At 45.8% G+C, this 13,964-nt stretch overlaps 1 protein-coding gene across 7 annotated transcripts in view; it reads right to left on the bottom strand.

The window, feature by feature from the left end:
- The window catches only part of EVA1A (eva-1 homolog A, regulator of programmed cell death), a 196,730-nt gene that overhangs the window by 112,228 nt on the left and 70,538 nt on the right, over nt 1-13,964 (bottom strand). For 6 of the 7 annotated variants that reach the window (XM_069850756.1, XM_069850757.1, XM_069850759.1 and 3 more), the window contains one exon: nt 3,010-3,162. The exons of the other annotated variant lie outside the window; for it this stretch is intronic. In XM_069850756.1, coding sequence (XP_069706857.1) covers nt 3,010-3,162 — 153 coding nt within the window. The remainder of the gene's footprint in view (nt 1-3,009; nt 3,163-13,964) is intronic. 7 annotated transcript variants of the gene reach the window in all.

The following is a 13,964-nucleotide window of genomic DNA, read 5'->3' as shown; positions in this document are numbered from 1 at the left end:
ACTTCCCAGGAAAAGGCCCTTTGCCAAGCTTCAGACTTGACACAAATCATCAGTCCCATGAAATTCAAACAGAATAAATCTTCCATGTGCAGAACATAGCTGGGTTCTGCCTTACAGGAGCTGGATGCTGCCACGAAGTCTGAGTCATACACTCATTTTCCTAAGATCAGATCATTGCGAATTTCTGGGATCAAAGGCTGTCACGGAGCAGCCCTCCTCATATCACAGGGAAGTGGAAACGTGCAGGGAAATGTTCTCTACCTAGAGAAATCTTTGATTTACAAGCCATGATGCTTTCACCTGCTCCTGAAGGAACAGAGACGCCTGCTGGGCTCAGCAAGCCCGAGGCAGGAGCATGGTTTCTGGAGCAGGTTGGACGACTCGGTGCACGGCTACCACGACTGCTAGTGGCAGCTGGGAGCACAACCTCCTCACTTCAGTGCCGCACACGTATGCAGGACTATTATATCCTATAACGCACTGTGGGGCAGCACAGCGTGAATGTGTTTTGCGCTGACCTGGGTTGCAGATAGATCCTACACAGGTTTCTCCTGTGGGCCAAGAGAGGAGTGATAACTACAGCCACAACCCACCTCTGAATCACAGAATCGTAGAATAACCAGGTTGGAAGAGACCCACCGGATCATCGAGTCCAACCATTCCTATCAAACACTAAACCATGTTCCTTAGCACCTCGTCCACCCGTGCCTTAAACCCCTCCAGGGAAGGGGACTCAACCACCTCCCTGGGCAGACTCTGCCAGGGACCAATGACTCTTTCCATGAAAAATCTTCTCCTAATGTCCAGCCTGAACCTCCCCTGGTGGAGCTTGAGGCCATTGCCCCTTGTCCTGTCCCCTGTCACTTGGGAGAAGAGCCCAGCTCCCTCCTCTCTACAACCTCCTTGCAGGTAGTTGTAGAGAGCAATGAGGTCTCCCCTCAGCCTCCTCTTCTCCAGGCTAAACACCCCCAGCTCTCTCATATGTTCCTCATAAGGCCTGTTCTCCAGCCCCCTCACCAGCTTTGTTGCTCTTCTCTGGACTCGCTCCAGAGCCTCAACATCCTTCTTGTGGTGAGGGGCCCAGAACTGACCCCAGGATTCGAGGAGAGGTCTCACCAGTGCCGAGTACAGAGGGAGAAGAACCTCCCTGGATCTCTGCTTTCCTGCATCACTAGAGCTCTGCCCCAGTGGGTCAGCTCACACAAGGGAATGAAGGGAAGATCAGGCAAGTTCATAATAAGCAGAGACTGCCCATAGCACTGGCAGCATCGTGCCGAGAGGATCAGTGAGCTGTCGTTGAGGAGACCTGGCAGACCTGGACAAACGCTCTCAAATACAGCTGGGATTTGAGGGGTGGAGCACGGCAAGTTGAAAGGCCACCTGCTCACTCGTATTTTTTTAGTTAAGCTCACTCACACCCACACTACAATGAGGATTTCAGCATGCAGGGGAACATCAGCATCAATAGGTACCATGTCTGTCTTTCACCCTACACACACAGTGCCCAGATGCCTAGGAAAGCTTAGAGAACGCATTGCTCCATGGTGAGAGCCTCTCTTCTCAGCCCCATCCCTGCAGGGCATGCAATCAGCCACTGCAGCAGAGACACTTTCCACCCATGCAGTACCAGGCTGACTTAACAGATACCTGAGACAACAGCAACTACAAACATTCAGCTATTTGCTCCTATCCAAAAACTCAGTCATTTTTGAGCACCAGTTAACAGATTAAAACCTTGCACTGGATTTCAGTGCAAAACTACCTCAGCATTCCCACCACTAGTTTGGCACTAGGCAGCCTCATCTGAGCTTGCTCGTGTAACTAGTTTCGTTTAAAGCTGACATGGGAGGAAGGTCCTGCCTCATCCCAGCAGCAGACTGTGTGCTGAACTCCAGGATCTGATACCTTCTTTCCTTCATCAAACATCCCAGTCTGTAGAAATCACAAAGCCTATTTGAAAACAACAGGGCACACGAGTGCTATGGATAGTATGGTACTTGCAGACCTGCCACTACACCTCACTGCTTGTTCTCTTAGCTGCAGTGCTGCTTTCCCAGCTCCACTGCCTCCCATCCTGTCTCCTAGTGCCACATACCCTGCTCTCAGCCAGTACAAGATTCAGGACTCTGCATCTGGGCAAAGAGGAGTAAAACTTTGCCCTTTGCAGCTTCACAGAGTTTTGTTTCACGCTGACATTCAAGAGCAGGCGCTGGTGCTAGTTAACCATACGTGCCTATTTCTGCTCTCTCAACAAGGATAAAGGAAAGGTGTGGTCAGGTATATCATATTTCCAAGCAGTCACTTCACATGCTTCCATCTGAATAGTATTTAACTCCTTAAGGGCACTGGATCAGCAGCTGTGAAGCCAAAGATCCCCAGATACAGCTGAACAGATACCAGCACAGGCAATAGGGGCAGCTCAAGCTTCCTTTTACAGCCCCCTCAGAAGCCTTTGTCCCCTCTAGAGGCAATTCTTTTGGGAAACCAGTTAATCCCCTCTCACCTCTGCATGAAGGGTGATTTACTGATCTTTAATACATGAATGTAAGAAACAATGATAGCCTGAGAATAAAGAAGCTACCTGAAGGTACTCTGAGTCAACCAGAACATGATGCAGGTTAACAACTTGCTTTTGGATTTTCACTCATTGTTTTAACTTCAGTAAAACTGCGATTTCAAGGCTCAACTTGGCCACAGATGATGCATGACATCCACTTCATAATATGCTCCTCCATGTTCTAGATAGAGGCTCAGTGAGGGACCACCAGGAGGATAGAAAATTGAACAAGAAACTGAAGTATATCGTCTGATGAATCTGCTAAAAGGCTGTTCCCTTGGTAACTCGGTTAGGGCATCCAGTTGAACCCCAGTTTGGTGCTCACCACTTCAGGAACAGCACTGTGGCAGATTGCATGTGCCAGTCCTGCTTTTCATAATCAGGATGTGTTCCAGCGCTACCGTAATGACAGGAACTGGAACCACCCTGCCCAGATCAGTTCCCCTGCTTACCAATCATGGGCATCCCTAGGGTTTGGTACGGGCACTCCAGGCTGCCTCCTTGTGTCCTTCCAAAGACAGCGGAATAAATGGCAATCACCATGCTCTTCTTACAGCTTAGGCGCAGCTTGTCATCTTCACAGGCTACTTTACTTTTGTACTCATCTGAAAGGAAACAAGTACTTAATTACTCAGCTGATCCAGAGACAGGCACTCAGCACGAAGGGAGCTCTCTCACCTGCCACGGCGTGAGCTTGTCAGAGGCAGCAGTGATTCTGGGCACACACCCAGAGGTGCACATCAGCTGCCAGCAAATCCCAGCCTTACAAACTCATTCGCTAGAGTAGCAGCGTTCACTTGCATTACGCATTCACTCTTTGATATTATCAGCACATTTAATGAATGTATTTTAACCTAGCATGTGTGTGTTCCAGTAAGTGGCCAATAGCTTAATTTTGCAGACAAGTAATGGAGTTGTGACAACTGAGCGATTGCACATGATAATAATAGAAGCACATTGCAGGAGTAGGTAAAGTCCCATCTTTAGGCACCTTTCTCATCCACAGACCAGCCCTTCACGTGCCAAGAGTTCATGCTACCTCACAGCAGCTCAAACACGAACACAATCATGCTTAATGGCTCTTTTCACAGCAGCTCTCCCTTGGCAGATTCAATAGGAGCTGTACTACATTCGTTAATGATGGAAGCTGCTCTTGCCTGTTGCAAATACAGATGTGCAAAGCTGCTCCCCAAATCCTTCTTGGAACGATCAATCCAAGAATGCAAAATACACTCTTCGTTCTGTAAGGCTGGTGCACACAAAACAGTCACTCAGTTGCCATCTGTCAAGGAGACTGGGCAATTATTTCATAAGAAATCACACGTCATTCCCTTCTCTTTGCTATTATTTTTTGTATTATGGGAACCCCTAGAGGTCCCAACTTAGAACAGGTCCTCACCACGTACATCTGCCAACACACCACAGAGGACAAACACTGTTTTGAGTCTTTATACCTAGACAACTACAAGTGTGAAAGATAAAGACTAAGAAAACTGAAGTGGAATACCTACAGTCACCCCAGCTGATTTAAGGCATAGCCAGGAATATTACCTCAACCTGCCTGACCTCTGCAGAGTGACCTTCCACTTGATTGTGTTATTTACCATTAGAAATGTAGCTGCAACTGCTTAATAGGAAGGGTTCCTGACCCTTGTAACCTTCCAAGCACGATCAGTCATTTCATCTGAAGTGCTTTGAGTTGTACCGGGTTAAAATTGTGCCACAGAGCATACCACCAACCAAACAGCGTGGATAATCATCAGCCAGTGCCTGGGGCTGCCCCTGGCCCTGTGTCACTTACTAGCATAGGTATGACTTCTGCCTCTCCCCATCACTGGCTCTCAATGCCTAATATCACATACAAATATATATGTGTATATGTGAGAACTTATGCAAAGTCCATATGTCTATTCTCCATTGAGAACACTAGCTAATAGTTACATTATTATTCATTTTAACACTTAAGTTTTTACACCATGGCACCCAGCACTTAAATGTGACATTTTTGACTGTATTGTAACTATAGGTTCAAGAATCATTTTTCCTGGTTGGGGATGGAGAGGAATATTTCACCAAGGTTGAATCATAGAAGAATTTAAGTTGGAAGACACCTCAAGAGATCATCTGGTTTAATTGCTGCTCAAATCAGGGATAATTTCTACATTGGATAAATTGATTTTCAGGGGAAATGCAAGGGGAAAAATGTGCACCAAAACAGGCACACACTGGTTTAAAGGAATTGTGTGAGAACAAAGGATTCCTCACAATCAAGTTGAAAATTCCTACTGGAAGTCGAAAAATAGCCCACTCAAAGTCATTTGTTACCTGGTCATCAGAACATCCACTGGAGTGTGAAAACCCAGCTCCAAATTCTTGCAGTCTGGGTGAGAATCTTAACCCTAGGCACTATTCCAGTATGTAATCTTGCTTCTCCCTCTGCAGCCTTTTACAAAAATCTCCAAAAGATCCTATTTTTTACCCATTGCGGGGACACTTTCAAACCTATAAAAGGTTTATTGAACGGGAAAACACTTTCTCATCTATTCCTGTAGATGAAGGCAAAATGAAGACCTTATTTACTGATGGGAGAATCTGCTTGAAGAGCACATATCCTTCAGCAGTTCCTATAGAAATAAATCCACAACCAGCTGAGTGTGTAAAACACTGACAGGACTCAGTAGAAGCAGCTCTTTTCAACAGAGTTTGTAGGGAGAGAGAAAACTCATACATTTGTGAAGAATCAATCATCATTTTATCTATCACAGGTATTTCATTCACAATCACCATGAAGCCATCTGGATAATACACTGAACATACTAAGGGTTCTTATCTTCACCTATAATTGTTTCCCATAGGATTTTTGTTAGTCTGGGAGGGAAATGGTATCAAAGTTTTAGCCTGGCTACACAGTGTAAAAACCTAACAGAGTATAGCAGAACTTTATAGAGTTAATAGTCTTTTTGCCTTAGGGAAAAAGCATGGATTCAATCTAAAAGCAGAAAGGCATAAAACTCTACAAAGGACAAGCTATGCATAGTTAATAAAATATCTGGGAAAGGAATAAAATATCTGTGACTGGCTGAAGTGGTTGAAATATGAAATAGTTGATTAACTTTAGAATAGGATCAATTTTGAAGTCTCTAATGAGCGAGTGTCAGGGTCCTCTGCTAAGGTCTTATTTCTTACAAGGCACTAACTCAATTTCCTCTTCTGATTAGGTTATTATTAGCTACATCTCCCAATTAAAAAGTATAACTGATCACTTAACCACATGTCCTGTGGACCCATTTAAAATCCTTGACTATTTATTAAATTCTGTTGACCTTTCAAAGTCAGACCTTGTCATTTGGAAACTTGAGAGGAACTTAAACACAGTAAGTATTGCATCTACCCCAGAGGACACTGGGATGCACAAATATTCACATGCTTGCTCAAAGTCAGTCCAGGAGTCTTGAAGCAGTCGACTACCAAAGTCTGCCTCCCACATTCTTATGCTGGTAGCTGCTCTGAGAATTCATGTTGATGGCTTGTGGGAGAAGCTGTCTGATGGGTGGCTCAAAATATTAGACCAGGGAGGTGCATCAGAGTGCGTAGTCCTTGGGAATCAGTGCAGTTTATGGGTGATGTGCTCCTGGCACAGAGCTGTGGGGAGTAAGAGGGCTGTGTCACCTGAAGCAGATGCCACCTCCTCACAGTCACTAAATTCTGCCCTAGGAAACACCTCTTGAAGCTGCCACTTCCCAAGGGTCTGGCCGATTTCAGACTGGTTAGGGCTGCAGCCCCCTGGCACAGACAGAAGATGCTGGTTGCTTGAAAGAAAGTGAAAAAGAAGAAAAAAGAAAGGGTGAAAGACGCAGTAGTATTTCAGACTCCCAAAAGGTTCGCTTAAGCTTGATCACTGGAGAACAGATACTCGCGAGGTTTCCAGGCAACCTGATAGAAATCTGGATAAACAAAAAGACAGAAAGTGATGTTAGAGGGGACGCAAGTCCCTGGAAGTGTTTTCCATTTCCCTGCATTGCCACCTCCACCTTAGCCAGGATGAACCAAAGCCAGCTGCTTTTCATCCAGACACCGACAGCTCCCAGGCAATGGTAAGGACTGTGATTGATAAGAAAACACAGAGCTAAGGATCATCCATTCATTTTCTGGTACTTCAACCCATAACAGCCTTATATAAATATTGAAAATAACCAAGGCAGCGTAAGAGACATAAGAGAGCTGAGACTGGGAACGAATCTGCATTTTTCTCTCTCGCTCTCCCAGGAAGAACTGGCCTCCTGCAGATCGGTCACAATCTGGTCCTAAGCCTGCTATAACTGTTACAGGCTGGATATAATTCAGTCCAAATGCAAACATTTGTATTAGTGGGTTTCATGTTTCACCCTGAAAAATTAAACACGCTTAAATGGCCTAGGAAAGGTGGCAGTGATATTCAGCAAATGGCTTACTCAACTCTAATCCCCCATGCAGTCATTTGTAGGGCAACAGAGATTTACCGTGATTAAGATATTTGCTAAGGATAATATCCCTTTTATTACCGCCTGCTTTCAGAGACACTGGCTTAAATATAACTCAATAGAGAGAAACGAAGGAGGGAACAGCTGCAGGCTTTTCTAGACACATTTTTAAAGGTCATTATATGACATGGTTATAACACACATAGAACAATTGAGGGAAAACAATTATAAATGCTTCTGATGGAAAAAAAATGGCCTGCTCGAACAGTAGAGCGAACAAGAAGACCCACTGTAATTACAGGATGTGTTCAAGAATATTAAAGTATTGACCTGTAGTAAATACATTTATCTCAGTGTCTTAAGTATATTTCCACCTGTGGTATATAATTTTCTGAATGACCGTAACCAGAAAGCTCAAAACTGATAGTCAGCTGGCTCAATCTCTACAAGATCTTAGAGATAAAAACCCCTAAAAAGATCACGCATCAAGCAAATTTATGGACTACATTAAGACCTGGCCTAAAATTATGTTTTCCAACAGAACTTGTGAAAAAAAGTATTAAATTTTGCTACTTAAAACATGCACGCATCACATAGTCAGTGCATAGTTGACCCTGTTTCCCAGATCAAAGAGCTGGAAATACATGGAAATAGAAGTCTATCTTCCTCACAAAATCCTAAAGGATTTAAGTCTCAGGATCAGGGATCTGAGCAAAGAAAGAGATTTGGTAGGAAACCGAGATAATCTTGCCTACTTCCTTCAGGCCAGGACTGTTCCACATAGAACACTATCTTACCTAGTTTATAACTGTTAAATTAATGAGACTGTGCCCAAGATGCCACTTCAGAATGAAACTGCACTCCATGTCAGCCAGTAATGACCTCATATGGAGTACTGTGTCCAGTTCTGGAATCTTCAACATAAGAAGGAGATGGAACTGTTGGAAGGGGTCCAGAGGAGGCTACAAAGATGATCCGAGGGCTGGAGCACCTCTCATAGAATAACCAGGTTGGAAGACACCCACTGGATCATCGAGTCCAACCACTCCTATCAAACACTAAACCATGTCCCTTAGCACCTCGTCCACCCGTCCCTTAAACACCTCCAGGGAAGGTGACTTAACCACCTCCCTGGGCAGCCTCTGCCAGTGCCCAATGACCCTTTCCTGAAAAATTTTTTCCTAATGTCCAGCCTAAACCTCCCCTGGTGGAGCTTGAGGCCATTCCCTCTTGTCCTGTCCCCTGTCACTTGGGAGAAGAGCCCAGCTCCCTCCTCTCTACAACCTCCTTGCAGGTAGTTGTAGAGAGCAATGAGGTCTCCCCTCAGCCTCCTCTTCTCCAGGCTAAACAACCCCAGCTCTCTCAGCCGCTCCTCATAAGGCCTGTTCTCCAGCCCTTTCACCAGCTTTGTTGCTCTTCTCTGGACTCGCTCCAGAGCCTCAACATCCTTCTTGTGGTGAGGGGCCCAGAACTGAACACAGGATTCGAGGAGCGGTCTCCCCAGTGCCGAGTACAGAGGGAGAAGAACCTCCCTGGACCTGCTGGTCACACCGTTTCTGATAAGAGCCAAGATGCCATTGGCCTTCTTGGCCACCTGGGCCACTTCTGGCTCATGTTCAGTCGCTGTCAATCAACACCCCCAGGTCCCTCTCCTCCAGGCAGCTTTCCAGCCAGACTTCTCCTAGTCTGTAGCTGCCCAGGGTTGTTGTGCCCCAAATATGAGAACAGGCTGAGAGCTGGGGTTGTTCATCCTGGAGAAGAGAAGGCTCCGAGGAGACCTCATAGCAACCTTCCAGTACCTGAAGAGGCTACAAGAAAGCTTGAGAGGGCCTATTCATAAAGGCTTGTGGTGATAGGACGAGTGGGAATGGGTATAAACTGGAAAGGGGCAGATTTAGGATTGGCATAAGGAAGAATTTCTTCACCATGACAGCGGGGAGGCCCTGGCCCAGGTTGCCCAGGGAAGCTGTGGCTGCCCCATCCCTGGAGGTGTTCGAGGCCAGGTTGGATGTCCCTGCCCATGGCAGGGGGTTGGAACTGGATGATCTTTAAAGTCCCTTCCAATCCAAACTATTCTACAATTTTATGATTCTAATGACAAGTTTCCATTCATCTTGATATTTAAATAAATCCATATCAATCAAGTCAGCATTCCCTTAGGCAAGATTGGGCAGAGGAAACTTTTCCAGGACAGCAAAGGTCTCTAGAGTTCTCAAGTACAGCATTTCATCTGAATCCCCCACAAGCACTTAATCTGTGAGCTACCTGGTTATTCCCTCATATCAACAGCTAGGATCCAAACATCCCATTTCACAGAATCACAGAATCACAGAATCACAGAATAACCAGGTTGGAAGAGACCCACCGGATCACCGAGTCCAACCGTTCCTACCAAACACTAAACCATATCCCTCAGCACCTCGTCCACCCGTGCCTTAAACACCTCCAGGGAAGGTGACTCAACCACCTCCCTGGGCAGCCTGTTCCAGTGCCCAATGACCCTTTCTGTAAAGAATTTTTTCCTAACGTCTAGCCTAAACCTCCCCTGTCGGAGCTTGAGGCCATTCCCTCTTGTCCTGTCCCCTGTCACTTGGGAGAAGAGGCCAGCACCCTCCTCTCTACAACGTCCTTTCAGGTAGTTGTAGAGAGCAATGAGGTCACCCCTCAGCCTCCTCTTCTCCAGGCTAAACAACCCCAGCTCTCTCAGCCGCTCCTCATAAGGCCTGTTCTCCAGCCCTTTCACCAGCTTTGTTGCTCTTCTCTGGACTCGCTCCAGAGCCTCAACATCCTTCTTGTGGTGAGGGGCCCAGAACTGAACACAGGATTCGAGGAGCGGTCTCACCAGTGCCGAGTACAGAGGGAGGATAACCTCCCTGGACCTGCTGGTCACGCCGTTTCTGATACAAGCCAAGATGCCATTGGCCTTCTTGGCCACCTGGGCACACTGCTGGCTCATATTCAGTCGGCTGTCAACCAACACCCCCAGGTCCCTCTCCTCCAGGCAGCTTTCTAGACAGACTTCTCCCAGTCTGTAGCACTGCATAGGGTTGTTGTGCCCCAAGTGCAGGACCCGGCATTTGGCCTTGTTAAACCTCATGCCATTGGACTCTGCCCAGCGGTCCAGCCTGTTCAGATCCCTTTGCAGAGCCTCCCGACCCTCCAGCAGATCGACACTTCCACCCAGCTTAGTGTCATCCGCAAACTTGCTAAGGGTGCATTCGATGCCTTCATCCAGGTCATTGATGAAGACATTGAACAGGGCTGGACCCAGCACTGAGCCCTGGGGAACCCCACTTGTCACTGGCCTCCAGCTGGATTTCACACCATTTCCCACCACTCTCTGGGCCCGGCCATCCAACCAGTTTTCCACCCAGGAGAGTGTGCGCCTGTCCAGCCCAGAGGCTGACAGTTTCTCAAGCAGAACGCTGTGAGAAACTGTGTCAAAGGCTTTGCTGAAGTCCAGGAAGACCACATCCACAGCCTTTCCCTCATCCAGTAGCCGGGTCACTTTGTCATAGAAGGCGATCAGGTTAGTCTGGCAAGACCTGCCTTTTGTGAACCCATGTTGACTGGGCCTGATCACCCGGTTCTCTTGCATGTGCTTCATGATAGCACTCAAGATCACCTGTTCCATGACTTTCCCTGGCACTGAGGTCAGACTGACAGGCCTGTAGTTTCCTGGGTCCTCCCTGCGGCCCTTTTTGTAGATGGGCACAACATCAGCCAGCCTCCAGTCCAGTGGGACTTCCCCAGTCTTCCAGGACTGTTGGAAGATGATGGAAAGGGGTTTGGCCAGCACATCCGCCAGCTCCTTCAGTACCCTAGGGTGAATCCCGTCCGGCCCCATAGACTTGTGACTGTCCAGTCGGGCTAGCAAGGCTCTGACCACCTCCTCTTGGATCATGGGAGCCTCATTTTGCTCCTCTAGCTCCTGGGTTAGTACACAGGCGGAACGACCCTCCTTACGACTAAAGACTGAGGCAAAGAAGGCATTAAGTACCTCAGCCTTTTCCTCATCCCCTGTTACTGTTGTCCCTTCTGTGTCCAATAGGGACTGTATGGTCTCCCTAGTCCGCCTTTTATTATTTATATATTTGTAGAAAGATTTTTTGTTATCTTTCACTGACTTGGCCAATCCAATTTCATCTGGAGTACACCTAAGTGAGAACAAATTCATACATTTGCACAGAAATAATTTACCTTTTCCTATTATTTCAGTTCAACTTTCCCTTTGAGAAACTTTTTGTGAAGATGCTGTAATTTAACTTCTAAAACCGAAGCTTGCTGCCCTCAACAGCACGGAGCGCACTGCTTGCTTCTGCAGGAGTTAATCTGAAACTCTGAAAAGCTACAGATCAGATGACAGTGCAGAACTGTATCAAATAGGCAGCTTGCCAACTCCAGAAGTACCCTGAAAACTCAAGAGTGCCAAGTTCTGGAAGTCTGAAACCACTTCGACAAGTAAGAAAATTGTTCTTTGCAAACGACCTTGTCAGATTCCTTTAAAACTACACTCCTGATGCACCCATCCAATTTGCAACGTTTAAAAGGCACTTTTCCCCACTGTCACTTTCATTAGTCTGAAGTAGTTGTCTTTTATGTTCTGCTGTGAAAAGGCTGGCAGTGTTACAAATTCAGTGCTACATTTCATTTTCAAAGTAGAGTTCAGATGCACCTAGTTGTACTTTCCTGTTGGACAAACAGAGGTATATGGTTATCTAAGGAGGAAAAAGGGAAGAGTATCAACAAACATACCTCAGATTGTGAGATGACAGTTAAACAAGACACTTGGGAGCCCAGTACAAATTTAATTCTCATTCTACTTATTCCACTAAGGAATTTGGGCTGATTTTCTGAATCAACTGGGACTTACTGAGACTACGTCTCACCATTTCCAAGGACCTGAGAACCTGCTGGCTAAATTACAGTGAAAACAGTCAGAAATGTTAAGATGATAACTGTAGTCAAGTCCTTATACATTTTGCTGGTTGCCAGTTACAGAAGAGAGCCAAATCCATGCCAAAGCTGGTTGTGCTTCTTGAACTGTTCCACCAGACAACAGGTATGTAATACATAGAATCACAGAATCATAGAATAGTTTGGGTTGGAAAGGACCTTAAATATCACCCAGTCCCATGGCAGGGACACCTCCCACTGGATCATGGGCTCCAAGCCCCATCCAACCCGGCCTTGAACACCTCCAGGGATGGGGCAGCCACAGCTTCCCTGGGCAACCTGGGCCAGGGCCGCTCCATTCTCGTGGTAAAGAAATTCTTCCTTATGTCAAGCCTGAATCTGCCCCTCTCCAGTTTATACTCATTCCCCCTCATCCTATCACCACAAGCCTTTATGAATAGTCCCTCTCAAGCTTTCTTGTAGCCCCTTCAGGTACTGGAAGGTCGCTGTAAGTTTTCCTCGGAGCCTTCTCTTCTCCAGGATGAACAACCCCAACTCTCTCAGCCTGTCCTCAGAGCAAAGGTGCTCCAGTCCTCGGATCACCTTTGTAGCCTCCTCTGGACCCGTTCCAGCAGCTCCATCTCCTTCTTATGTTGAGGATTCCAGAACTGGACACAATCGTCTAGATGAGGTTTCACATGAGAGGAACAGAGGGGGCAGAATCCCCTCCCTTGAGCTGCTGGACACACTTCTTTTGAATGTCCAATTAGCATGGATATAAATCGGGACTAGCTACACCATAGGAAGCATTATAGGAAACACGGTTGAAAACCATTGTTACTGCAATGAAAAATTGGGAGGGATGCACTAAGGAAAGAATCTCTTGAGTATGTAAGTAAAAAGATTTCATTAGTATGACTGCTCATAGCACTTTTGTTCTTCTCTTCCAGTGATGGTGTAAATATGGAGTAATGCTGCTTAATCTTAAAGTAGCTGAAAGGGAGACTATAGTCTTATATCATTAAAATGTTCTTCTCCAAAAGTTAAAATAATGATAGTAATAATTCTGAGACAAGCATTAAAGGGACACCTGACTGGTATTTTTGCATATAATCCATGGGTTGCCTAGAACATAAAATATAGGCAAATGAGGCCTACTAGATTAAAAGATTGTTCACTAATATCATAAATAATTAAACACGCAGCAGTCCCTCAATGTCTTTGCCCAAGAAGAAAAAAGTATAGCTGGGAGAAATACAGTTACCAAATTCCCCACATTCATCACGGATGCTTTAGAAGTCCCAGTTCCTGGAGATGTGATTAGGTGACGACCTCCTGTGCCTTTCAAGTAGTCAGAAAAATAAGTGCGTAACTGAAAAGATGCACCATTCATATGATGAAAAGTTGAAAATATCAAGAGACACCCATTTTAAAAATGCATCATTAATCTGCAAACCAAATGTAGGATCATTATGGAAAAAATATTGAAGAAATCCACAGTACTGGTAAGAGTTCATTACCATGCCTCTACTCCAGAGAAGAGGTACTCTTCTCGCTTTTTTTTCAAGAGAGATATATTTGAGGAGAGCAACTCATCTGTGTTTTCTGTCTTGAATAAGTCCAGAGACAGAACCCATCGCTGTACTCTAACTCTACTTCTCTGTTCTGCTTACTCTGAGAGGTCTACGCATGTGGTTTAAACTGTGAATTCAACATTTCAGATCCAAATTTTCACAAAAGTAAACCTTTGCAGCATCTCAATTTGGTTTATTAGCGTATTGTTTCTGGGACGCACTTTTCTTCTCAGAGTTCTTCCCTAGATGCCAGAAAGTCTTGAAACCTATCGTTCAGAGCTTTCAGATCTCTGTCACAGTAGGGCCATGCTAAGATTTAGATGTAGGGGTTTCATTTTGAAAAAAAAAAAAATGATTTTGTGGTATTTAGTCTGGTTTATTGCCCCAAGGACAACCCCTCGCTCTTCTGGGGAGACGGCTCCCCATCACTTTGTTTGTGGCAGCTGTTGAAGCCGTTCATCACACTTGAAGCACTGT

Source organism: Phaenicophaeus curvirostris, chromosome 2, assembly GCF_032191515.1.
Source record: "Phaenicophaeus curvirostris isolate KB17595 chromosome 2, BPBGC_Pcur_1.0, whole genome shotgun sequence".
Lineage (NCBI taxonomy): Eukaryota > Metazoa > Chordata > Aves > Cuculiformes > Cuculidae > Phaenicophaeus > Phaenicophaeus curvirostris.
This window is presented reverse-complemented; position numbering and strand designations above follow the sequence as displayed.